Genomic DNA, 26,126 nt, shown 5'->3' on the forward strand with positions numbered 1-26,126 from the left:
GGGCCTCTCTCCCCTCACTACATTAGTACTTTCCCTGTCATGATGGGAGGAACAAACTTTTAAACTGTTGTAGATATCCGAGTAAAAGCTCTGTCAGAGTGAGTTAAAATAGTCTTTGTTGTTGTTTGTGGCAGGCTCTCCCACTGTGCCTTAGGCTGACATGGAACTCACTGTGTAGCTCAGGATGAGCTTCAACTTAATTAACATTGGTCCTCCTGGTTCTGGAGGCCTGTGTCACCGTCACTGACTGCAAAGTATGCTAACACAAGGGAAGAAGATATCTTATTTAACATGTACTTACTCCATTGTTCATGCTTCCGTGTTAGAGGTGGAAAAATAAATCCCAGAACTTCCAGTGTGGGCAGATCCAACTTGTTCCTGACCGATGTGACCAGGGGCAGAATCCTCAGAAGAGCAGGGGTCTTCCTTACGGGAGGGCTGGGCAGACAAGGATGGGGCCTGGCATGTGGGTGCTCAGCACAGTGGTAGGGAGAGCTCCTACCTTCCATGGCAGCAAGAGCAGCCTGGCTTGTCAGCATCACAGCTGCTTACCGCAGTTTGGAAAACACACTGCTTCCTGCGAAGGTGAGGACCAGCATTTTAGAGGGCGAAGTCCTTACTGAGGTTGTACGTGTAGGAACAAGTCTTTTGTAATTTCAATTTGAGTATAAATGTAAGTCATTTTTTCTTTGTTGTGAAAGAAAGGAGAGAAACATTGTATGGGTTTGATCTGTCCTAGTTGTAGTCTTTGCTTATCTGTTTAAGTGTAATATTTTTAATATGTTTATTTTAAAATATTTATTTAGCAATACCACTCCAGAAGAAGGAGATATTTTGAAGTTTAACTCAAAATTTGAATCTGGGAATCTGCGCAAAGTAATTCAAATTAGAAAGTAAGCCATTTAAGTGTTCTCATTTTGTGTGCACACAGACTCTCTGGACTTGCTGTCAGCTGTCTCTGTCTTGTGTTTCAGAAGCGAGTATGACCTCATTCTGAACTCTGACATAAACAGTAACCATTACCATCAGTGGTTCTACTTTGAAGTCAGTGGGATGCGGCCGGGTGTGGCATACAGGTTCAACATCATCAACTGTGAGAAGTCCAACAGCCAGTTTAACTACGGTGAGACACTTCCCCTTCCGGGTGAGGGGGCACCCAGGCACGCTTCCTGGAGGACCAGAGTCTAGTGTGGGGCATCGCCTTAGATACTCAGTGTCTCTGTGTTTCACACCTCAGCCGTTTCCTACACAGTGTGTGAAAAGCTTACGCTCTGCTGGGATGACAGAAGGAACTGCATGGTGCTGCATGCTGTCATTTCCTGTCACTTCCTGTCATTCCAGGCCTACCTAAGGAAGCAGATGTGGGGTGGGCTGTGTGTTGGCAGTTTAGGCTGGGGCTGAAGCCTCCTGACAGCTCAGCCCATCACACTGTGGCTTCTGTCCTCAGCTCCACACAAGAGAAAACAGGAAGAGCATGTTTTATGTATGAGTGAGCGCTCTGTCTGCAATTACACCTGCACACCAGAAGAGGGCATCAGATCCTTTTACAGAAGGTCACGAGCCACCATGTGGATGCTAGGAATTGAACTGGGGAAGAGCAGCCCGTGTTCTTAACTACTGAGCTAGCTCTCCAGCCCCACGAAAAGTATTTTTACCTTGGTGCATAGGAAGCTATGTGTCCACCTCCCTGTGCCCAGCTCCCCACACTGTCCCCACCATTGGTATCGTGCTAACATTCGTGCTAACATTGATAAGGTGCAGCATGGCAGGTCTTCCTTCATTTCTGAGTCCTGTGCAGACGGGTGTGAATTCTGCACTGCGGGATGGAATTTTGTAGTGAAACCATTTGTGCTTAGTGAGTGTCTTTTGAGGCCTGCTGAGGTGCTCTGTCACCTGTCAGTGAGTTACTGGTCTGTCTGTCTGTCTGTCTGTCTGTCTGTCTGTTTCTGCCGGGTCTGTGGAGAGCCTCAGTCTGGTTGCTTCTCACCCACACCAGGCTCAGGGCCTTGATTACCTTTATCTCCCGAGTGCCTGCCCTGTGGCGGATCTGCGCTTGCTCTTGGTCAGTGTCTGTTTCTCACAGAGTAAATCCTTACTGTAGTTTATGGACAGTGTTGAGGAATCAGCATGTTGTGTATTGGCTTCCCCTGGTGATACTCTCTGAGAGAATTCTCTTTTTCCTTTTTTAGATAAAACTCTAGCGTTCTGGAAGGAGAAATCTGAAGTGTGGGGTGCCATTTAAGGCTGCTCTGTTCAGTACCTCAAGTACACATCTAAGGGTCATCTGCTGGGCATCTGGTCTGTAGCCATGGGCTGTGTCTAGGGTTGATAATTACATAAACTTGACATTTGCATTTAAAAATCAAAATGTCAAATTTCAAATCTAGTAATAGCCAAGTTTTTATTATATGGTAAAACATACATACCAACACCCCTTTGTTATAGATGGAGGAGAAATACATTACAAAATGATACTGGTCTCAACCATTTGAGCAAAGTTTGAAAAGCTTGTAACAGTAGGCAAGAGGTGCTGCATGGCAGGCTTCAAGTTATTTCCCTAAGCTGTGCGGAGTGCGTGTGCGTGCGTGCGTGCGTGTCTGAGAAGCAGAGCTCTGGAGGGTTGAAGAGGTGCTGACAGTTGTTATTTGTGTGGTGGGAAATGGAACACTCTAGAATTACTCATGTGTGTGAGATAAAAGCTTTGCCATTTATCTAGTGGAGTAATAGGCGGATCATGCAGTGGAGTCTGGCATGGCTAGAAATACTTTCTTTTTTTAGAGATTTGATATCTTTTCTCTAATTTTCAAGTAATCTTTTAAAGACACACACACACACACACACACACACACATATGAATGATGTAGACCTCAGACTCGCAATGTCATCAAATATTTATATTTTGACTAAAATGTCAGTAGTTACATTGTTTGGTATGACTGGTGATAAAAAAAAGTTCTTTTTAAAGGAACATTTGACTTTATGCACATGTCTGCTTGTCTGTATATGCATTTGTCTGTATGTGGGGCCCACGGAGGCCAAATGCACTAGACTTACAGGAGGCTGTGAACTGCCATCTGTGTTCTGGGAATCAAACCCGGGTCCTCTGGAAGGGTAGTAAGAAGTACTGTTAACCACTGAGCCATCTCTCCAGCCCACAAAGTATTCTTGATGTAGTCTGTTTGAAACACTTCATTCTTGGTGATTTTAGTGCGTAAACAATTGTTGGATGTGACTTTATCTATCCAAGTAAGCAGGTTGGGTCCTGCTTAGCTTCTGAGACCAGTTGGGGGTGGGTAGGGTCACAGCAGTATGTATGGCCATCAACTGATTGTGACCTCTCTGAGGAGAGAGCAGCCTTATTATGTCTTTGAAATTTTATCTTAATTGAGACATGTTTGAAGTATTATCAGGATAAATAAAAATACCTATTGTGTTCCTTACTTAACCTCTAGTGTTTCTAGAGTAGAAAAGAGCAGTAAAGAAAACTGGTTTCATTTGTATCGTGGGTGTCCTTTAAGAATAAAAGACAAAGACACGTTTATCTGTGTGCAGCAGTGTAATCTCTAAATGGTGCTGTAAGGTAGAATTTCACTAACCTTTAGTCTTGTAAAATAGTGCCCTTGACACTACACTTTGCTGAGCAGTTAAAACTTTAAATTAGAATTGTTCCTCTTGAGCAGTGCTCATCTGCTTTAAAAAGCCCTCCCCCAATGGAGACAAAATAGTTTCTGCAAATTCTGTAAGGAAACTGACGTGGCCGCCGGCCCTCTGACGGTGGCTGTGTTTCTAAAACTCCACTTGGAGTTCTCCTCTGGAGGCTCCTGTGTGTGTTTCACAGTTCAGGACTCACAGTGGTGTCCAGAAGGAAGTCAGACTGAGGCTGCCTGCCAGGAATGGACACTTAACACACTTAACACAGCCCGGTACCAGCCTTCCTACAGTGCTGACTTTCTGACACAAAATTGCACCTCACTTAAAAATAAGGCCAAGAACCGTGCTGTGTTTTAATTAGAAATTGCGTTGCTGGTATTTTCTCTGGGCTTTAACTGTTCCTCTGAAATACTTTTAATGTGCTTTATCCAAACCTTCGTCGTCACACATCAATGGCCACAGTTTCTCTGCACTTTAGGTATCCTGACATTTTAATCATTTTATATGTCTCTATTTGATGTAAAATACCTATTTCTCATAAACCGAGGCTTAACTATACATTAGCATTTGTTTGGAGAATATTAATTTTAGTATTATAGTTTATAATGTTCTACCATATTTTCAAAAAACAATTTAAAGTCTTAGGTTTGTTTCTCTGACAAGTTTATTACTTTTGTGGGGTGAGTCTCAACATAGCCCTAGCCCGCCTCGCGGTGACCTCAGCTCCTGCTCTTCCCACCTCCACCTCTGAAGTGATGGGGTCAAGGAGGGAGGGCGAGCACTGTCACCTCATTTCTATTTGATTGTAAAAGAATTTAGGAGTTTTTTTTTTTTTTTAAAGAAAACATGATCTTGCGTAAGGTAAATATCAGTAGTGTTTCCATTAATATAAAAATAAGATATGCTGTTCAGTGTATCTTCTGAGTGCTGTTCAGTTTTGGATAGTATTGATCGTTCACTTTCACTTTCTCATTTGTGAGTGACATTTAGATTTTCATTGGTAGCAGAAACTGAAACTGTAGTACTTTTCTTGTTTCCATGCTTGGGCTCCCTCCTCCCTCCTCCCTCCTCCCTTTCCCCCAGCCCTCCCCCAGCCCCAGCTCCTCCCCTCCTCAACCCTCCCCCAGCTCCTCCCCTCCTCAACCCTCCCTCAGCCCCTCCCCAGCCTCTCCCCAACCCTCCCAGCCCCTCCCCTCCTTCTACTTCTACTACTTCCAGTGGTCTTTTCTTCTTTTTATTTATTTAAAATATTTGATTTTTATATTAAAAAAACCCCACAGCTTCTGGTTTATTCATTTTCTTTAGAAGTTTTCTTTAATTTTGACCTTTACCTCCCTGCAAATTAGTACTTTTCTTTACTTCTTTAATTTGCTTTTTTTTGTAGATGATCAAAGCATTTTAAATTTCTTTTTTATTACAACTTAATTCTATATTCCTCCAAGATTTTAATATTTCTGTTTTTAATCTCGCTATCTTTATTTGACTATGAAACTACAAAACAGGTTTGCTACATTTTTTTCCTGGCTTAATTATTTTGGTTAAAACCTTTGTTACTTTCAAAGTTTAATTAATTTTGCTTACAGACATGTAGACTTTATTATTTGCAACAATTTTGGATTTGGAGTAACTTTGAAATATATCTGTTTTGTTTTAATAGGTAATTAGAAATAAGCTGTATTGTCTGTAGGTAACAGTTAATACCCACTGACTTAATGGAGATCCCTCTCCATTAAGAACCAACCAACAAATGGTTGTGTCTGATTGAGTTTCAGTTTGGTTTTCTTGTGATGTTAAAACCTGTCAGTTCCAGTTGGGTATAACTTGGCATATAGACAGCTGTAGCTCTCTGTTCCCAGTGTGTCTTACCGAGCTGCAGTTAGTCTCTACTGTATTTGCCTTCAGTTTTGTCCGTGTATTTGTAAGTTGTAATTAGCTCTGTACATGGTTGGCCCAGGGGACACTGAGTGACGGCACATGGGAATGGCCTTGGTAGGTAGAGGTCTTCCTTCGCAGGACTCACCGAGACGGGCAGGACAAGCATTGTTTTCACTTCTTCGTTGCCACCCCTTCCCTGCCTTGAGACTTTTTTAGTGGATTCTATTAAGTAGTTCTCACAGATGACCCTAAAGCAGTTTGAATGTATTTCTGAGATAGCGGTGCTGTCTGTATATTGCTAGATTTGAACATTTGTGTTACTATCTCCACACCCTCTTTATCCCTGTGCCTTGAAATGGACTTTCGTAGATTGCCACCAGGTGGCAGTTTCGCATTTACTCATAATTTGAGTTTCAAGCTTCTGTTTCATTCTCTTCTTGTATGTCTCTGGGGTTCCAGGGGGTTTTAACTCCTCCTTATGTGAACCAACTGTGACATCCTGCTTGTAACATGAAGTGAGCATGCACAGCACACTTGTAACTTTGTGTGTGTGTGTGTGCGTGTGTGTGTGCATGCTGTGAAGTGAGCTGTGGTCAGAGGACAGCATCTTCCCTTGCCTTTCATCTGGAGTCAGGATCTCTTGTTACCACTGCGCACAGCAGGCTACTTCCCTTAAGAGCTCCCAGCCATCCTCCTGACTCCCATGCTGGTAGGAATGTGCTGGGATTACAAACAGGCTTCTGCATCTGGCTTTTCTGAGGGTTCTGGGCATCAAAGCTCAGGTCCTCCAGCTTGTTAGGCAAAAATTGTCACGTGCTGAGCAATATTCCACAACTACCAACTCTGTGTAGAAGTTTTATGTTGAAATCAGTTGAAGTGTAAGGAAATGTCACATACTTTGTCAAGATGCTGACATCTGCAGTGGTGTCCTGGCACTGTGGATCTCCTGGTATCTATTTTCTACAAACCATGGCTTTCCTGGCTGTCACTGTAGCATGACAGTTGGGATCAGGAAACTATCATTGGCACATGAAGTACCTTCTAGCCTCGGACCCCACTTAAGGTAGACTTTCTTCTTTTAGATCCATGGAATGGTTTAACTCCAAGCCACGTTTTCAGCCTTTCGGTTCTTTCATATATTCAACTGACGGCATTCTGCCAACACTGCTTATTCTCCTTGTTTCCTGGAGTCTGTTCTTTATGCCGCGTGCTGGCCTCGCTCTGTCTTAACTGTTAGACATCACGGTGTTTCCACTGTGAAGTGCAGCTCTCACAGGAAAGAGACGGGTCAGTGAGGGAAGGTACGGGCTGGGCAAACCTCACCAAGGCCTGTCTGGGAGAACCAGCTCCTGAGGCTGTCTTCAGGCCTTAAGACCACATGCGTGCTTGCACGCACATGTGCACACGTAAACACATGTTTTTTGTTCCTTTGGTGTAGTTTGGCCTGACTTCTACTGTGACTTCATTGTCTCCTTTCGGCTCCCGTGCCCGTGCCGCAGCGCCGAGAGTCTGGGTAGTGTCTGGTTTGGTGGTGTTTGTTGGGTGTACTCCTCATCTGTTGGTACGGTTATGTGGAAAGACCGGTTCCCCTCTCTAGTTTAAACTGTTTGTCCTCGTCCACTGATGTCCCCTTTAGTGTTGTGCCTAGAGTTAGGCGGTGGTGGAGCCAGAGACCCCCTTCCCTCCTTCACGTTTGTAGTTACTGCCGATCCTGCCTGTGACAGAGACCCCCTCCTTCACGTTTGTAGTTACCACCAATCCTGCCTGTGACAGAGACCCCCTCCTTCACGTTTGTAGTTACCACCGATCCTGCCTGTGACAGAGACCCCCTTCCCTCCTTCACGTTTGTAGTTACCGCCGATCCTGCCTGTGACAGAGACCCCTTCCTCCTTCACGCTTTGTAGTTACACCCGATCCTGCCTGTGACAGAGACCCCTTCCTCCTTCACGTTTGTAGAAGCGCCCGATCCTGCCTGTGACAGAGACCCCCTTCCCTCCTTCACGTTTGTAGTTACCGCCGATCCTGCCTGTGACAGAGACCCCCTTCCCTCCTTCACGTTTGTAGTTACCGCCGATCCTGCCTGTGACAGAGACCCCTTCCCTCCTTCACGTTTGTGGTTACCGCCGATCCTGCCTGTGACAGAGACCCCTTCCCCTCCTTCACGAGACCCCTTTCCTTCACGCTTGTAGTTACCACTGATCCTGCCTGTGACAGAGACCCCCTCCTTCACGTTTGTAGTTACCACCAATCCTGCCTGTGACAGAGCCCCCCTTCCCTCCTTCACGTTTGTAGTTACCACCAATCCTGCCTGTGACAGAGACCCCCTTCCCTCCTTCACGTTTGTAGTTACCACCGATCCAGCCTGTGACAGAGACCCCCTCCTCCTCTCGTTTGTAGTTACCACCAATCCTGCCTGTGACAGAGACCCCCTCCTTCACGTTTGTAGTTACCACCGATCCTGCCTGTGACAGAGACCCCCTTCCCTCCTTCACGTTTGTAGTTACCACCAATCCTGCCTGTGACAGAGACCCCTCCTGCCTCCTGCCTGTGACAGAGACCCCCTTCCCTCCTTCACGTTTGTAGTTACCACCAATCCTGCCTGTGACAGAGACCCCCTCCTTCACGTTTGTAGTTACCACCAATCCTGCCTGTGACAGAGACCCCCTTCCCTCCTTCACGTTTGTAGTTACCACCAATCCTGCCTGTGACAGAGACCCCCTTCCCTCCTGTGACAGAGACCCCCTTCCCTCCTTCACGTTTGTAGTTACCGCCGATCCTGCCTGTGACAGAGACCCCCTCCTTCACGTTTGTAGTTACTGCCCGTGAGGTTTCATTGAGGGCCAGCGCCATTGGTTGTCTCCGTGTTAGTTTTGCTCAGTATCAGTTACTCAGAGCCAGCCTTTCTGCATCATGGTGGATAGATTATGACTTATGGGTTTGTTACTTCCTTAGATTGATTCTTGGTGTTGCAGCCTATTTTCCCAAATATATTCAGTCAGAACTCTTAGTATTGCCATCTTCTTTTCAGAATTGATACCATGCTTAAACAGTAATATTAGAATGCAGTGTTTAAAACAGCAGAGCATTTTAGATAGGCATAAAGTGCCCCTTGCCCTCAGCCTGAGCCTTCCAGTACTCAGCTGTTATGGTAAGTCTTTCTGTGTCTGTAGGAGGGGAAACTTGAGGTTTAAATGGCTCAGTGCAGGTCAGGGATACAGATGTGACTTAAGCATGCAGTGACACCGCAGTGACACCGCTGAGCTTTTAGGTACCGAGAGGCTCCTTTCCTTTGGAGGGAAATGACAGTGCTGTGGGCAGGTGACTGTCACTGGTGCTCCCTTGTACAGGTCTTGGTGTTTCCGGCACAGTGCACGCCCAGTGTTCCCTTACTGAAAAGCTAGCCATGTGGACGGCGTGTAGCACTGTCAGAGGCCATGTGTCTGTGCGTGGCCAAGCCGGAATTTAAGCCCTGGTTGTGGAGTGTGTGCTTGTAACCACCGGGTCACTCTGCATGTATTAGACCTGTCATCTGGAACTCTAGAGGCTTGGAGACAGCAAGATATCTGTCATTTGCCATGGCCAGTAAAAGTAATAATTCAGGAAATGTGCATCTAAGCTCTGAGAAATTCGGTTCACGTAGAGATGTCAGGATCCACAAGGTGTCCTAGCAGCATTAGAGCAGAGGATGCCAAGAAGTCAGACAGTCATGGTCTGATGCTTAGTACTCCAATAAAGCCTTGGCAAGTATCAGCTCTCTAGACCATAAGAGGATGGGGCCACACAGCAAGAAGAAAATCAGTGGGACCAGGAAAACCGCAAGGTAAAAGAGAGAAGGATTTGTTAAGTAGTGGGAAGGAGGTGGACTGGCGGGGCTGGGTGGGGCATGCACAGGGCATCGGTGCCTGGAAGAGGCTGCGTCCTAGGAAGTCAGCACAGTGCTGTGTGTCCCTCCCGGGACAGAACACCTGCCATTGGCTAATGTGGCAAAGGTAAGCTGGGTATTAAAACAGAAGAGGGTTCATCAATGTCAGAGAGACTTAATAGTTAAAAACCAGAATAGCTGAGAGACAGGAGCCATTCACAGGTTTCTGTCTGTCCTTAAAATACTGCATGCCTTTATGCAGTAAAGTTGTCATGGAGACCTATAGAATCAGCAAAAGCTCCAGTAATTTACTTTATTAAAAGACAGCTATTATGAAAAGAGTCTGGCCTAGCAAAGAGTTACAACATAAGCCAGGGTGCAAAGACTGGGAACGGTGTAGCCAAACTTGGCTTTGGACCTTTGCGGGTCCCACTTTTGAGCAATGTTTGAGGGTATGCTCCAGCACCCTGAGAAAGAAGCTTCAGACAGAAAGACTCGGGTGTGAGAGGTGACGGAGCCCAGGCAGGGGTGCAGCAAGGTGCAAGGGTGAAAACTGGGCAAGCACGCTGGAGAGTGGGCCATCCTACCAGAGTGCAGCATCAATAGCCAGGAAATGAGGCTTACACATTCAGGAAATAAAGCTGACTGTCTTCATTCGTCAGAATGGTGAAATAAAGACAAAGCTGTAAACGGAAGCGGGCTTCAAGTGTGAGGCAGACGAGCCATGTAGGCCATCGCGTTGGGCAGAGACACGAAGGGAACATTTGAGTTGGCCCTGGAAGTGTCGGGGAGCACATGCCTTGCTCTCCAGGGGCTCCACCCACAGAGTCTTAGCTAAGGGTGGCTGCTCTGCAGGGTTTACAGTCTGAGAAGCTTACCCCTTGTCATCGGGAAACTTACGAAGGAAAAAAATTCTGCATATTTTATTGTAATCTAAACTATTGGCAGAAATTAACAGATGTGGTTAAAAATCAGGTTTTGCAAATTAAAATTAATTTTTAAATATTTTTTAAAAAGAAATTTAAAACTGATGTTAGACATTATTTAGAACTGTCTGTCCAGGGGGTTGAGGATTTAGCTCAGTGGTAGAGTGCTTAAGGCCCTGGGTTCGGTCCTCAGCTCCAGAAAAAAAAAAAAAGAACTGTCTGTCCATCATGGTAGCTACCAGCCACTTGAGGCTGTTAAAATTAAAATTAAATACGTAAACATTTAAATTCTCCTGTAGAGTGAGGCGCATCACTAGTGCTTAATAAATACCTTTGTATATAATGCACTTCAGCAGAAGGCTGGCTGACTCAGACTTGGGGAGTATATCTTAACCAGCATTAGTTTGTAAACTGAAGTGGTTCTATTCTTTGAAATAAGAAAGAGCTGAAAATATCCAATGTTAGAAACTAGAGAAGGAAATAAACCAAAGGGAAGGAAGAGAATCAATGAAAACAAGTGTTGAAAATATTTAGACAAAAAATAAAGCAAAACACACACATCCAATGTTTAGACGTGTGTGTGTGTCTGTGTGTGTGTGTGTGTGTGTCTGTGTCTGTGTGTGAGAGTGTGTGTGGAAAGAGTGTGTGTGGTTTGTGTGAGTGTGTTGTTTGTGTGTTTGTGGTTTGTGTGTGTTGTTTGAGTGTGTGTGGTTTGTGGTGGTTTGTGGTTTGAGTGTGTGTGGTTTGTGTGAGTGTGTGTGGTTTGTGTGAGTGTGTGTGGTTTGTGTGAGTGTGTGTGGTTTGTGTCAGTGTGGGTGGTTTGTGTGAGTGTGTGTATGGTTTGTGTGAGTGTGTGTGGTTTGTGTGTGCACACACAGAGGCTGAAGGAGTGTGATGTTATCCTGATAGCACTCTGCTTATTCCCTTGACAGGATTCTCATTGAGTCTGGAGCAAGACTGGCACCCACGGATCCTCTCTGTACCCAGGGATCCTCTCTGTGCCCACTCAGTGCTGGGCTATAGGCACAGCCAGCTTCTTACCTGTGTGCTGGGGATTTGAACTCAGATCCTTATGCCGTGTAACAAGTGCTCTTCCTGAGCTATCTAACCAAACTCCAAAAGTAAAATTAACATTTTTTTATTGTATGTGTTTGGGTGTTTTCCCTGAATATATGCTCAGCACGTGCATGTCAGGTACTGAGGTCAGAAGAAGGATGTTGGATCTTTTGGAACTGGAGTACAGATGGTTGTGAGCTGCTGTGTGGGTGCAGGGAGTCACCTGGGCCCTCTAGACGAGCAGTGTTCCTGACTGCTGAGCCATCCATCTCTCAGCCCTCCCCAAGCAGGGAATTAAATGGCTATTTCCACTATTGAAGCTTAGAGAGCAGAGTGTGGAGGTGTGTTCCTCCCGTCTCTCTCAGCAGGTGGGGATGGAAAGTGGAGGGATCCAGAGTTCGAGGCTAGCCTGCGTTACACCATACACTGCCTTAAGAAACCAGAGCAAACAAAAAAGGTGGGAGGGGGAGGACATTTTTAATCCTGTAAAACTAAATTACACTTTTATTACACTCTTGTTATTTATTCTAGTAATTGATGGAAATACTCAAATGGATTTGTTTACTTTTATGAACCTGCTGTGATCTCTGTGTCCTTCTTAGAAGGACTAAGCTACAGAGCTGGAGAGCTGCTCAGGGATTGAGAGTGCTCCCTGCTGTAGCAGAGGACTGCTGTCCATTGGTCGGTCGTCGGCATCCCTGTCATGACTGTGACTCTGGCTCCAGGGGCGCCGTGCCTACACCTCTGCCCTACAGTTACTGCACTCAAATGCACATAAACATAATTGAAAAATAATAAATCTTAAGAAAAGAAGCAACTTAAGAATCTAGGTACAGAACTGTAGGTAATAACTAATTTACCAAGTTCTTGTAAAACAACAGCCATTCTGTAGAACTAAGGTGGCTCACAGGAAGGAGCCTCCAGCCCACAGGAAGGGACCTCCAGCTTACTGTGTACCCCTCAGTGGTGTGAGGGGAGCCATGTTTTTCTTTTGATGGTGCTGAAAGGCCCTGGGTAAAATGATCCTAACTTTTAAATGTAGTCAGAGTTGTGGTGATGGAATTAACACCATGGAATTAGCACTTACCGTGCAGGGCGGGTGGTTGAGAGGACACAGTGACTACTTGTACATACGAACACAGCAGTGTCTGCCAGGTGGGGGCTAGTCACTGTCCCTGTGCTGTACATGATAGAACCGATCTGAGAAACTCAGTCAGTACTGCATCCAGTACTGTGTGACATTATAACAGAGCAGTCTTTTGTCCCTCTCAGTACTCACCATCAGGGTCTGAGGGTCTGAATTCTTGAAATGTAATGAAAACAGAAGACAACAGTAACTTCCTGAGGGGGCCTGTGTCATTAAGAAGCACACAGTAGGAGGGCCCGTGTCTTCAGTGAGCACACAGTATGTTAACCTTTCCCAGAGGGCCAGGAGGCAGCATGGCTGCTATAGGTTGGTGTGTGTGTTAGGCAACACTCGTTTAAGGTGAGCCTCAAGCAGCATTGAAGGAGCCAGCTAGAGAGGAAAAGAAACTTATAAAATGCAAATGTATTTAATGAAATATTCCTACGCCAGGAAAATGATTCCATACTGAAGTTGGGATTTAAAATCAAGCCAGCTCTCAGGAAAAGCCATCAGTGTTTCTAAAATTACATGAGAATTTAATTCAATTCCAGTTAAAAAGTCTAGTGTATTAGGTTACGGAATAAAGTAAGATGATTTATGGTTTTTATTGTGAGGAGGAGGGAGGCGAGATGTCACCATGTACACTGTGCAGCCTGGAGCAGATATCCATGCGTCTGTCTCTCCAGTGCTGGGATTAAAGCAGCGCACCACTGTGCCTGGGCAAGTGGTGCAGTTTTACAGCTCATATGGAAAGCATATTTCTAAGAATATCCAGGAAAGTGGATTGTCTATTTAACCCAACTTTCGTTATCAGTTCTTACCATGACCAGAAAACAACTTCAGGAGGAAAGGGTTTATTCCACTCACTTCTACAGCACTGCCTGTCATCAAAGGGAGTTGGGGCAGGAACCTGGAGGCAGGAGCTGATGCAGAGGCCGTGGAGGGATGCTGCCCGCTAACCTGCTGCCCATGGCTTGCTCAGCCTGCTTTCTTACAGAACCAGGACCACCAGCCCAGGGATAGCACCACCCACAATGGCCTGGACTCTCCCCCATCAATCACTAATTAAGGAAAGTGCTACAGTTGGGTCTTAGGGAGGCATTTTTTTCAGATGCAGTTCCCTCCTCTCAGATGACTCTAGCTTGCCTCATACTGATGTAAGACTAGCCAGGACACAAGCCATGCTAACACTTCTGTAGAGAAGGAATGAAAGCCCACGTGGATCTCTGGCCTTTCCCACTGCACAAGAGACTCTAAGAAGGATTAGAACAGTGATTGCTCATTATCGTGAGTGTGCACGTGTGTGCACGTGTCTGTGTGAGTGTGCACGTGTGTGCACGTGCCTGTGTGTACTTGTGCATACCTACCCTCTCATTCGCTTCAGCCAGGGTCTGTGTGGTGGGCGGCGGCTTCGGCCTGGTTCACAAGATGGCCAGGACAAGCTTCCTCTCCTCATCTAGGAGCACAGAGATTACAGACAGGCACTGCTGTCTCCATGGGTTCTGAGGGTTAATGGAGCCCCGTGCTTGGGTGACGAGTTTTACCTTCAGGGCCATCTCCCTCCACGATTTCTTTATTACGTTTGACTGTTTTACTTTTTATGAGGAGTAAATTATCTTTAATTGATCAAACACTGTAACAATTTTTTTAACGGAAAAGAACTGGTAGCCATTCACTCTAAAGTTACTCCATTTTAGTTGAACTTTAAAAGGGGATATTGATTATAATTTAAGAAATTACTCAAACTTCTCTGATACATCCTGAAATAATAAATTGCGGTATACCTCAGTTTTCCTGAAATTTTTGTGCTTTCTAGAAGGCAGGATTCATTTTTACATCAATTCTGAAAAGAATTCTCTTTCCTTTCCTCTTCTTTCAAAGGTATGCAGCCACTTATGTATTCAGTTCAGGAAGCACTAAATGCCAGGCCGTGGTGGATCCGTATGGGTACTGACATTTGTTACTACAAGTGAGTATTCTTACAGAAGTCTGTCCACAGAGGGAGGGCTGCTTCCCGTCTGTTTCAGGGTAAGAGCGAAAGCACACTTAGTATGTATGCTGGCTAGTCAGAAGAGAAGGAGCCGCCAGTAAGAAACTGGACTGTAGGCAAGCCTGCAGATTATTTTCTTAACTAGTGATCTGATGTGGGAGGGGCCACCTGATGTGGGCGGAGCCACCTGATGTGGGCGGAGCCATGCCTGGGTTGGAGTCTATAAGAAAGCAGGCTGAGCAAGCCCTGGGACCCAGTAAGCAGCACCCTTCATGGCTTCTGTGTCAGCTCCTGTCCCCAGGTTCCTGTCCTAACTTCCTTCAGAGATGGACAGTGCTGTGGACATGTAAGCCAAATAAATGCTCTTCTCTCCTCCTTACTTTAGTGATGGTGTTTTCATTTTTATTGTCTCTTTGGAAACTCATACAGCGTATTTAGACTTTACTCAGCCCCCACCCCTGCCTCTAGCTCAGCTCCACTCCTGTCTCCCCAACCCCCAATACTTTGCCTCTTCCTCCTTTTACTCTCCCCCTGTCCCCTTTGTAAAATAACATATGGAGACTAATTTGTGCTGCCTGTGTGTGTGGGGACATCCATTGGAGGATGGTTGACCTACAAAGGGGCCACACTATTAAAGAAGCCATCACCTGTCCATAGAGTCCCCAGTTGGAGACTTGTGAACCTGGTGCCTGCAGGCAGTCTCAGCTGCTCTGAGTTCATGAGCCCGGCTGTCCTGTTGAATCCAGAATTCAGTGTTTCAGTCTGGACTGTAGACTCTTCCTCCCCTTCTTCTGAAGTGGCCTGAGCCTGTGTGGGAGGGTAGGTGCTGTATGACTTAGAAGCCTGTTGATGACTACAGCTTTACCTGTAAGGGCTTACAAGTCTTAGTCCTTGCTTCCTGTTTTACTCTAATTCTATATGTAAAATGTTTTATAATGCTTATCTCCCTCCTGCACAGTCCATTAGGAGCAGGGTGCGTGTCTCCCACCCACATGGTTGGCCGCAGTCCACCCTCATCCCCCCACCACCGGTTTTCCTCATGACCTCTGTCTGTCTTGACCTTGACAAGCTTGTGCTGGAGCCTGGGAGCTCTTGCTGGTGGCTTCTGTGCGCTTCTGTGCCCAGAAGGCTAGAAGGTGTGGTTACTACCTCAGGACTGCAAAGGTGGTTGTGTAAGTAGGTCAGACCTTCCCTTGAGAGAAGGCCCACGACTGTAGTGTGCTGCCGTCTTTTCAGAAATACTTCCCTAATGCACACATACTTTAAGGTTAATCTCCTAAAATGGAAACCGTGGAATGTGCACTTTTACCCTGAGAGCACATCACTTGCTGTGAGCTGCACCTGACAGCTTAGGCCTGTTTGACTCAGACTTCAGTTCCTTGTGGTTGCTGTTTGAACGTGAATGCAGATAGAAGTGCTCCTGTTTGAAAACCTGCGTCTACACTGACCATTTTAGTTCTTAACTTTTTGTTGGTACCATGTACCTCAATCCCACTCATCTCCCTGTTCCTTTATCTCTGCTCTCGTAACCTCTCTCTCCCAAAATAGAAATAGATTTTAAAATTTTTAGTTTTTAAAATTCATTTCTTAATGATATTTCCCATCAGGCACACAGGAGTTTGTATGTGTCTAATTTCTGTTGTGGTGTTTCTCCCTTTTGACTGCCACTTTCTGTCCTGTTAGTCTTCACTTTCCTGTAAAGTGGATTTTGATCCCTAATGCTGTCCGTACCTAGCACTGATGCCTTGTCCTTGTAGCTTTGCCAGAAGATGATGTCTAGAATTTAAACCAACCTTATAGTTGACGTTCCTTCTGGAAAAATCTAGATCTTAAACTCTGTTATTTCCTAGGAAAGAAATGGGCTTCATCTCAGGAAGGTTCCACCCTCCATGTTTGTTAGCTAAATCAGCAGCACATAAATAAGAAGCAGAGACAGGAAATAGTGTCCCGAGCTCCACTTGACAGTGCTTGTAAGGTTTGTAATGACAGCCTTGGGTCACCTGTTCTGTCCAAGAATGTCGCAGTGGCCCAGTGCTGACCTTTGCAGTGGTGGGCACAGTTTTGGAAAAAGTGCTGAGGTAATTAATATCAAAACACCCATGTTTCTCTATGTATGTCTCCATCCTTTTCACATTGCAATGTGCGTGGCCATAGCATAGTTAAGTTCTGTTCTGTGTAAAGAGTGCTATCAGGAGGTTTTGCTTTTTTGTCTGGCTGTTCAGACCTAACTGGAATTCAGTGCAACTTAGCATTCCTTCGTTGGCTATTTTTTATGTTGTATGCGTTGTGGTTGCTTCCCAGAAGTCTGATACTCAGGATTGGAGACCGTTGTGTTAGTTATAATAGAACATAGTTGTCTTCTCTCAATGTGTGTGTCTCGTTTGTTTATAGCCTGCAACTTCCATGGAACATGTATGATAGCGTATGTTGGCATATATTTTTTTACTATTTTATTGGTTTCGTATAATTCTACTTCCCTTTCAACCCTTATTCTATCCCAATCCTTCAACACCCAGCACTAGGTAGGAGAGAAAGGTTAGAGGGGGAAAGTGACATAGACCGCTCTAGGCTTCTTCCTACTGATTAGGGGCTTGAGTTCCTTGGAGGCAAGTCCAGGGTTTGTCTTCAGAATATCCAGTTTCTTGGTCTTGTTTCTCACGACCATTTGATAAAATGCAACAGAAGCAGCAGGGGGGCCACGGCCTCCTCCCAGACCCTCTTGGAGTTTTCGCATTTATAACTCTTCCCAGAGTCTCCAGAATTAAACGATCTGCAGCTGGCAAAAATCACACCCTGCCTAGTATACCAGGCAAATCACAATCATCTGCTGTGAAGCAGCCTCTTGTCCAGCACCTGGGATTCAAGCACGCACATTCCCATAACATAACTGGGTTTTAAAGAAACTGACTCTCACTACAGGCATACATACATACGTACCTCTTCAGTTAGCGCCAACGCAGAGAAGAAACAGTTTTGTATGTTTCTTAGTCCTTAGCTCTTGCCATTATCTGCCCATTCAAGATGTAGTGATGAAATTAATGAAGACTAGTTTGAATCTGTAAGCCCTGTTTTTCAAGAGTTTTTAGAGCTTTATAAATGAAATTGACAGTGTCTTTAAGTGCCTATATCAGCAATACTGAAGGACTTTTAAAAGCTGTGACAGGATGTTGTCCCAGGTGCTTGCTGCCCACGATGAACAGTTCCTGTCTCGTGGTCATTTCTGCATGTGCATCTCAGAGCTCCCTGCCTCCATGTTGACTTGTGAAAGTTCCTTAGCATTTCTTTATTTATTCATGTTGTGGGGCTGGTGGTGGGAGGCGGGTGCCACTGCTTTCGTGTGGAGGTCAAAGAACAGCTTTGGTGTTTGGTTCTTTCCTCTAGGGTGCGGTTCTGGGTATTGAATTCAGGTTGCCAGCTTTGGCAGAAGGAGCCTTTGTCCACGGCTAGTGGCCCACATGCTGAGTTTTTGAAAGTGGCTGTCAGACACCAGATTTCGTACAGAAATACTTATGTCTAAAGCATAAAGACCCCTTAAGATCATCTAACCACCCTGCCATTACCATACACCAGGAAAATTAAGAAAATCCCTTACCATAATCTACTCAGCGTTCAGATTTCCCTGGGGCAATATGAATGTTGCTTGGTGCCTGTTTTTGCCATTAGGTTTTTTGAAAGAGCACACGTTGCTTCTTTCTTTCTTTCTTTCTTTCTTTCTTTCTTTCTTTCTTTCTTTCTTTCTTTCTTTCTTTCTTTCTTTTTTTCTTTCTTTCTTTCTTTCTTTCTTTTTTTTTAAGTATAAAAGCCTGGAAAATGTGATTTACTTGTAGAAGAACTATTAGCAGAAAAGAACAAAAAGGTTTTAGAAAAAACACACCCTTGAAAGTATTCCGTGTTAAAAATGTCCGTTGGCTACTACTGACCTCCATGCTCATCACAGTCACACTTACTCTATGTTAAAGTGTTTCTTAAGTGCCTATCGGTAGGTTTCCCATTCCTCTGCTGGTTAAACTGGCTTCTCTCTCATGCAGGCGTTTTAAGCCTGTCTTTTGCTGACTGCATCTTGGCTGTTAACAGATGTGTCTTAGTGAGATGGTGCACACTGTGAGTCAGCGGTTGTGAAAGCACAGTCAGGCTTAGGTTGATTTTGGCAAGAGCACAGCATCTGTAATGCTGCAGGTTTCCCTCCTGCCACACCAGGGCGCATGAGGACCAGCAGCCTTCCTGGCAAGTTTTCTCTTTTAATCTTAACATGAATTATGGTAAAGTGCCAAGTGCTGTGGCTTGCATGATCCAGCTACCATGAATGTGGTCCTCAGCCTGTTAACTGATGGAGGGAGCTATCGTGGATGAGGTAAACGGATGCCACGAATCACCAAGGGAGAGAGTAAGAGTGAGCTTCCAGTACTCTCAGTCTAGAGAAGAGCCGTGCTGCCAGATGGTGGCCCGTTGGGTCATGTGTTTGAACTCTTGGTCCCTAGTTGGTGGACTTGTTTGGGAAGGATTAGGGGGTGTGGCCTTGTTGGAGGAAATGTGTGGCTTTGAAGTTTCAGAGCCCACTCCACCTCCAGTATGCTCTGTGTCTGCCTCATACTGGTGCACTGAGACATTAACTCTGAGCTATGACTTCAGCACCATGCTTTCCTGCCTGCCTGCCTGCCTGCCAGATGCTATGCTGCCTGCTATGATGGTTAGAGCAGGATGGAACCTGAAACTGTCAAGCCCCAAGTAAACCCGTGCTTCTGTAAATCATCTTGGTCATGGTGTCTCTTATGATGGCAATAGGGAAGTAATGGACACTGTGTCTATTGAATAAGACAGCTCAGTTAAACTAAATATCCACTGGGATCGCTTTTCCTTTCTCTCTCTGAAATTCTACTTAATAAGATTAGCACATGAAATCAGAACGTCTCTGCATGGAAAATAAGTTCTTTATGCTTTTCGATCACAGAAATCACTTCTCGAGAAGTTCCGTGGCTGCGGGTGGACAGAAGGGGAAGTCCTACTACACGATCACCTTCACCGTGGTCTTCCCGCATAAAGATGATGTGTGCTACTTTGCCTATCACTACCCATACACATACTCAACTCTGCAGGTGAGAGAGCCTGGCATAAACTTGTGATGTCCGTTTGTATTGAGTGAGTATCAGGCAACCAGTGAACTTTGCTTCTGCTTACGTGTGTTGGTAGAATGCAGGATGTACGTCAGTAGGGATGTAGTACTTGCTGGAAACGTTACAGTAGGAGATGCTGGAGTAAAAGCTCTGAGAGCCAGGGACACTCAGACACTAAAGTGCTGGCGCCACAAGAGCGGGGACCCCACTGTACAACTGTAGCACCCACAGAGCAAAGCCAGAGGTGGTCAGGGAGTCCCTGAACCCCACTGTCCCGGGGCCTTGGCTCAGGTTCACTGAGACGCCTCACCTCAGGAAAGAGAAAGAGGAGAGGTAGGGAAGCAGCTAACACGTATGTCAGCTTTGTCTTCACTTGTACTCACACGGGTGCGTGCACATGGGTGTGCTCCTATGCTTCCACAAATGAAAAAGAATGTAGAAAACACCTAGGAAGGAAAATTTACACATTGCACATATCACATGTAGAAGCTGATACTTCTTCAACTTTCTGTGAGCAAATTTTAACTGAGATTTCAGTTTGCTTAACTAAAAGCACTGTAATATAAATATAAATAAATGTAAATATTGATCTTATAGAACCAAGTAGGGAAATCTTACAACAGCAGTATTTCAGCAAAATACTGAAAACAGTATTTTGAATTATTTTGAAATTTTCTGTAGGAAAATTAATGCTTAGTCATAAGAACCAAGTTAATTCTGTACCCGAGACTCCAGCTCCTCAGAGTGTGTGTGAGAGAGCTGTGACATTGTGAATGTTTGCATTGTATAAAGCTAAGTGAACTGAAGAGAGTGAGTAGGTGGCCAGCTGTGGGAGGGACAGAAGGGTGATCAGATCTGACAGGAAGGAGACTGGGGCAGCTCGAGCAGAAGGGAGGTGTAGCCTACAGGCTAGAGAGGAAAGACCAGGCTGAGTTTCAGCCCATGACATGGTCATTAAGACTCACTGAACAATGTAAATACCATGTGCACACACACACATACACACACACACACACACACATATATACACACACACATACATATACAACGCACACACATATATATACACACACACATATACACACAAATAACAAATACACACACACACACACACACACCTAGAACTAGAAGAAATTGTTCATAATTCGTGGCTTGTAATTTTAGCTTGTGATTAATGTGATCTTAGTTATAAGTTCAAAATTTGAAGTTCTTCGAAAACCAAATGCTTTTTTCCCAGCTCAGATTGGCAGCAAAGCCTTAGCTGAATTTATATGAACTTATTTAGAATATTGATTCCACGTAGGGTAAACCTGCTGGTGTGTTGTGTAAGTAGCGGGTGCTGCCTTTCTCCCGTTGCTGACATGTTGATGGTAATATGTGTTTGGCACTGATGGTTCTAGGTAAGTTTCCAGAGTCAGATGCACTTCTGTTCTGTGGGGCTTTAGGTACATTATTTTATGCATCAACAGGGAGTTTTAAATGATCATATGCTTTGCTTTTAAATTTTTGTCAAGATGCATCTTCAAAAATTGGAATCAGCGCACAATCCTCAGCAAATCTACTTTCGAAAAGATGTGTTGTGTGAGACCTTGTCTGGGAACAGCTGTCCTTTGGTGACCATAACAGCAATGCCAGAGTCCAGTTACTATGAGCATATCTGTCAATTCAGTAAGTCTGTTGTCTCTCTCTCAAAACGGCACACATCCTCGCTTGTGTTTGCTTCCTGTGTATTTCACAGCGGTCGTCAGAGCAGCCATGAGTAGATTTGGAGTCTCGTCTTGGTCCTGTGTCTAGCCGTGGACACCTCTGTGCCTCAGTTGTCTACTCAGGATTCCTTTGATAGGCATATTTTTTAGTTCTTATTTCTAGAAATCATGCTGAAGCTAAAAGACACTAGTATTTTTAGAGTTCAAATATTTTGATAGCTAGCACTAAATAACTTCTGTTTTTCTCAACTATTTAAAGTTTAGAATTGCTGAGGTAGTGCAAACAACACAGTTCAGCTTTTGAAAAAATATATATAGAGAAAGAGAGCAAGAGAGAGCAAGAGAGAGAGAGAACGAGAGCGAGCGAGAGTGAGTGTGCACGCGCAGGAGTGTGAGCAGTACTGTGGGGTGGGCGTGGGGTGGAGTGGTGTGTGGTGTTTGCTGACTCTGTAGATGCACAGTGACTGCTCTGTGGATTCTGTATCACACGCTCCTCTGTGCTGTCCTTTGTACCGATTTACACGAATATTTTCCTTTTGTCCATGAGTTTATCAAACACAGTTTTATGTTTTAAATTTTTCTCAGATGCTGTTCTTTGTAAAACAATGTTTACCCTCAAGAACTAATCCTTTTCAAGTTACGTCAATCGGTAGAAAGTAACCCAGTGGTCCCTGTGCTGTGCCTTTGTCCACAGTGCAGACTCCTGTGCCTGGCAGCTTACATGCAGCTTCTGTTGTTCTCTCTGCAGGGCTAGTGCAGAGTGTGCATGCTCTGTGTGCTTAGTAACTTTCCTCTGGGACTCACAACCAAGGAGGTCCAGAGCCCCAAGTGAAGCACCATTCCCAGTTCTCATAGCCGGTCATTTCACTCGAGCTTTTGTGTGCACTTTAGGAACTCGCCCTTACATTTTCTTGTCTGCTCGGGTGCATCCTGGAGAAACCAATGCAAGCTGGGTCATGAAAGGAACGCTGGAGTACCTCATGAGCAATAGCCCGACCGCCCAGAGCTTGCGGGAGGCTTACATTTTTAAAATTGTTCCCATGCTCAATCCAGACGGTGTCATCAATGGAAAGTAAGTTATGCAGTGGTTATAGGCGTGTCATAGGTTGGTACGGTGGCTGCATTTAATTTGATTTAATAGTGTTCAAGTCAATTCAAACAATGGGTTTGATGGTTTTTTTTCTAGGAAAAAAACAAGTTTTTGGTGGGTAACACATCAAACTTTTATTTATTTATTTATTTATTTATTTATTTATTTATTTATTTATTTATTTATTTATTTATTTATTTTTCCGGAGCTGAGGACTGAACCCAGGGCCTTGTGCTTGCTAGGCAGGCGCTCTACCACTGAGCTAAATCCCCATCCCCCACATCAAACTTTTAAATGCATGTGTTAGCGGTAGGATTCCATGGGAATGCTACTTTATAAAATCTTCGTTGAGTTGAGCTCCTAGCACACACGTCCTGCTTCCTTTGTTGATGGTGTGGCTGTAGACTGTGGTGCTTGACAACACTAGTGCCTAGGTCCTGTGAGGAAAGGAGAGTGTGTTTACACTTCTTCCAGACTCCATAATTTTCATGTATTTGCCTTTCTCACATAGTGAGTGTACAAGACAACTAATGCACTAGCACACAGAGTTAGTATAGTGAGTGGTTCCTATTTACTCCTGAGAGAATGGACCTATTAATACATTTTATACAGTACAGAAGAGAAGCCCAGAATTGACACTGATTTTACAACTTACAAAAGTTGATTTTAAATTTGAAATCACCATTGTTACATAATGTGACATAAGATTTTCCATGTAGCAAACGATGGATACAAGTTTACTTAATGAATACAATGTGTGTTCAGTTGGGCATGATGGATACAAGTTCCCTTAATGAAAACAATGTGTTCATTTGGGCCCCATCTGTATTTCCTTGAATTCTTACTTTTGTCTCTCTGTCTTTGTGTGTGTGTGTGTGTGTCTGTGTGTCTGTGTGTCTTTTAGTCACCGCTGCTCCTTAAGTGGAGAGGATTTGAACAGACAGTGGCAAAGTCCAAACCCAGAGTTACACCCCACGATTTACCACGCGAAGGGGCTACTCCAGTACCTGGCTGCAGTGAAGCGCTTACCTCTGGTATGTGGCCGTGTTTGTTTGCCTTTGTACACACATGTGTATTTGCCGATCAATGACTTAGTATATTTTAAGTGATCTTTTTATATTAGTATGCAAAGTGACATTCCTCATCATGAATCTTCATATTCTCCTTGGTGTCTCTGCCCATTGCCTTTCCCATCCGTGTTGCTCCCACCCCTAGCTGGTTAGAGCTCTGATCTCCCTCAATGGGTCCCCTGTTCTGCTATCTCATTATCTACGTGCCATCTCCCTTTCTAGTTTTGTGACCTGCATATGTGTATAAATTAGTTACACATCTATAAACACAGTTCTAAATCTAGGTTCCATGCATATACATGTATATATACCAGAATTTGGTTGATTGCATTTACTGTAATGATTTTCTATAATGGAAACTCCTCATCCAGGTGTGCTGTGTTAGAGCTGTTGGGTTGGATCACACGGCAGCTCTAATTTTAGCGTTTTTAGTTTGAGGAATGTCCGTGCTGCTGTCCGTAGCTACTGCACACATTTGTATTTCTGGGCAGTGAGCAGTGCTCCTCTTGTGCACAGCACGTGGTATTTGGTTCTGAATGGCAGCTATTCTGGGTGGGTGAGATAAGTCCCAGGGCCCCTTTGGTTTACATTTCCCTGGTGGCTAAGGATGCCAAATACTTTCTGAAAAAAACCAACAAAATTACATTTATTTCTTTACCTTTGAATGTGTGTAGGATGGTGTACCTGTCCACAGTACAGACGTGGCAGTCAGGGTGACTTACAGAATTGTTTTGCTCCCTGTGCCATCTGCGTCCCCAGACTGCTCTTCAGGGATTCATCAGGCATTTCTACTTCTTCTTTGAGAATTATTTATTTGGGGTTCATTATACTATTTATTGAGTGGGCTTTGTTTTTTTTAGTATTTTATTAAAATTATTTATAGTGTTTACATATTAATCCTTGGATGTGTAGTTGGCAAATATTGCCCCCCCAACCTCCAAAAACCCCCCAAACAACCAAAACAAAAGCACAAAGAGAAGATGTGGGGCTGGAGATCTGGCTCAGTGGTTAAAAACACGTCCGATCTTTAGAGCGTCCACTTTGATTGCCAGCACACTCATGGCTGCTCAAAGTATTCTGTAACTCCAGTTCTGGGGCATCCAACGTCTGCTGGTCTTGGCAGGCAGCAGGCCCACACCTGATGCGTGTGTGTGCGTGTATGTGTGCGTGTGAGTGTGTGAGTGTGAGTGTGTGTGAGAGAGAGAGAGAGAGTGTGTGTGTGTAGGAAATCTCCAGATTTATTAAATGAAATAATTCTTAACATATTTTCAAGAATAAAGCCGTATGTGTCTGTGTGAACGTGTGACACATAGGTGCATGTGCCTGAGCATGTCTGACAAGGGCACGGGGCCCTTGGAACTAGAGCTGCAGGTGGTTGTAAGCAGCCCAGTGTGGGAGCTGGGAGCTGAGCCCAGGCCTTCTCAGCAGAGCAGCTAATGCTAGTGGAGGGCTGTCAGGGGTCGTTTCCTGTGTCATGCAGCTACTGTAATTCTGTGTAATCCCATTTGCTAATTGGAATTATTTCCTGTGCTACTTGAGTTCTCTTCAGAAAAGACTTGCCTATTCCTGCTTCTTGAGGTGCTTTTCGTAAAAGCTTAAGATCTTTAATGTGTTTGGTGGATTCTGTGTCAGCTGTGAGATGTAGATTTGTGTCCAGATGTGGAGACCCAGGCTGTCCAGACCATTGTTAAGAAGGCCCTTGTTTTGGCTACTTTTCTATTGCTGTAATAACATCATGATGGGGACCATCTTTAGAAGGTAGTTTATGTGGGGCATGAAGATCGTGACAGCAGGCAGACAGACATGGCTCTGGAGTGGTAGCTAGAGATGGCATCTTGGGACAATCATTAGGCAGAGCGCTAATTGGGAATGGTGTGGGCTTGACCTCAAAGCGCACCTCCAGCGACACCTCCTTCAATAAGGCCACACCTCTTAATATTTCCCAAACAGCTCTACCAGCTGGGGACCAAGAATTGTACTACATTAGCCTATGGGGACTGTGCTCGAAGACCGCAACAGCTGTCTCTTCTCCAGCGTGTGTTTTCCTCTGGCTGTGACTCGCGTGGCTCAAGTCTTCACTTTGTATGCCTGTGCCACACTGCTTTGCCTTTCCGCTAAGGGTCTGCTTGAGTGTCGAGGGTCGGTTTGTGTTTCCATATGATTTTAGGATTGTCTTGTTCCTCTGAAGACTGGGGGTGCCTAGACCCCGTAGACTGCCTTGGCGCTCTGTGTTCTCAGTGTTAACTCTGTCAGCCCCGTGTGGACGCTCTTGTCACTTTTCATGGTCTCTCACGTCCTCACGCAGAGGCTTTCAGCTCCTTGGTCAGTTTATGCCCAGGCATCTATTTATTCTTGACATAAATATGAGTGGAGTAGTTTCTTTCTCGTTCTCTTGACAAATTCTTTATTGACACCCAGATCGGCTGCTGAGGCCTGTGCTGGTGTTGTGTGCATTGACTGCTGAGAGTCTCAAGGTCTTAAGAGTTTTCTACTGACTTTGGGATCCTCCAATACAGGAGGGCATTTCTGGTTCTGTCTTTATTTTGCAAATAGGAACATTTTGATTTCTTTTCCTACTCTTGTAATGTTTCTTTCTCTTTTTTATTATTTCAGCTAAAGCCCTGAGCACCATTGGAGAGAGTGAGCACCCTTGCCTTGTTCCA

General features: G+C 44.8%; 1 protein-coding gene across 4 annotated transcripts in view; it reads left to right on the forward strand.

Moving 5' to 3' along the window:
* The window catches only part of Agtpbp1 (ATP/GTP binding protein 1), a 118,099-nt gene that overhangs the window by 70,335 nt on the left and 21,638 nt on the right, over nt 1-26,126 (forward strand). For all 4 annotated transcript variants that reach the window (XM_032885005.1, XM_032885002.1, XM_032885003.1 and 1 more), the window contains 7 exons: nt 807-893; nt 975-1,123; nt 14,378-14,465; nt 19,435-19,579; nt 21,112-21,265; nt 22,195-22,375; nt 23,298-23,427. In XM_032885005.1, the coding sequence (XP_032740896.1) occupies nt 807-893; nt 975-1,123; nt 14,378-14,465; nt 19,435-19,579; nt 21,112-21,265; nt 22,195-22,375; nt 23,298-23,427 (934 nt within the window). The remainder of the gene's footprint in view (nt 1-806; nt 894-974; nt 1,124-14,377; nt 14,466-19,434; nt 19,580-21,111; nt 21,266-22,194; nt 22,376-23,297; nt 23,428-26,126) is intronic.

This window comes from Rattus rattus, chromosome 14, assembly GCF_011064425.1.
Source record: "Rattus rattus isolate New Zealand chromosome 14, Rrattus_CSIRO_v1, whole genome shotgun sequence".
NCBI classification, from domain to species: Eukaryota; Metazoa; Chordata; class Mammalia; order Rodentia; family Muridae; genus Rattus; species Rattus rattus.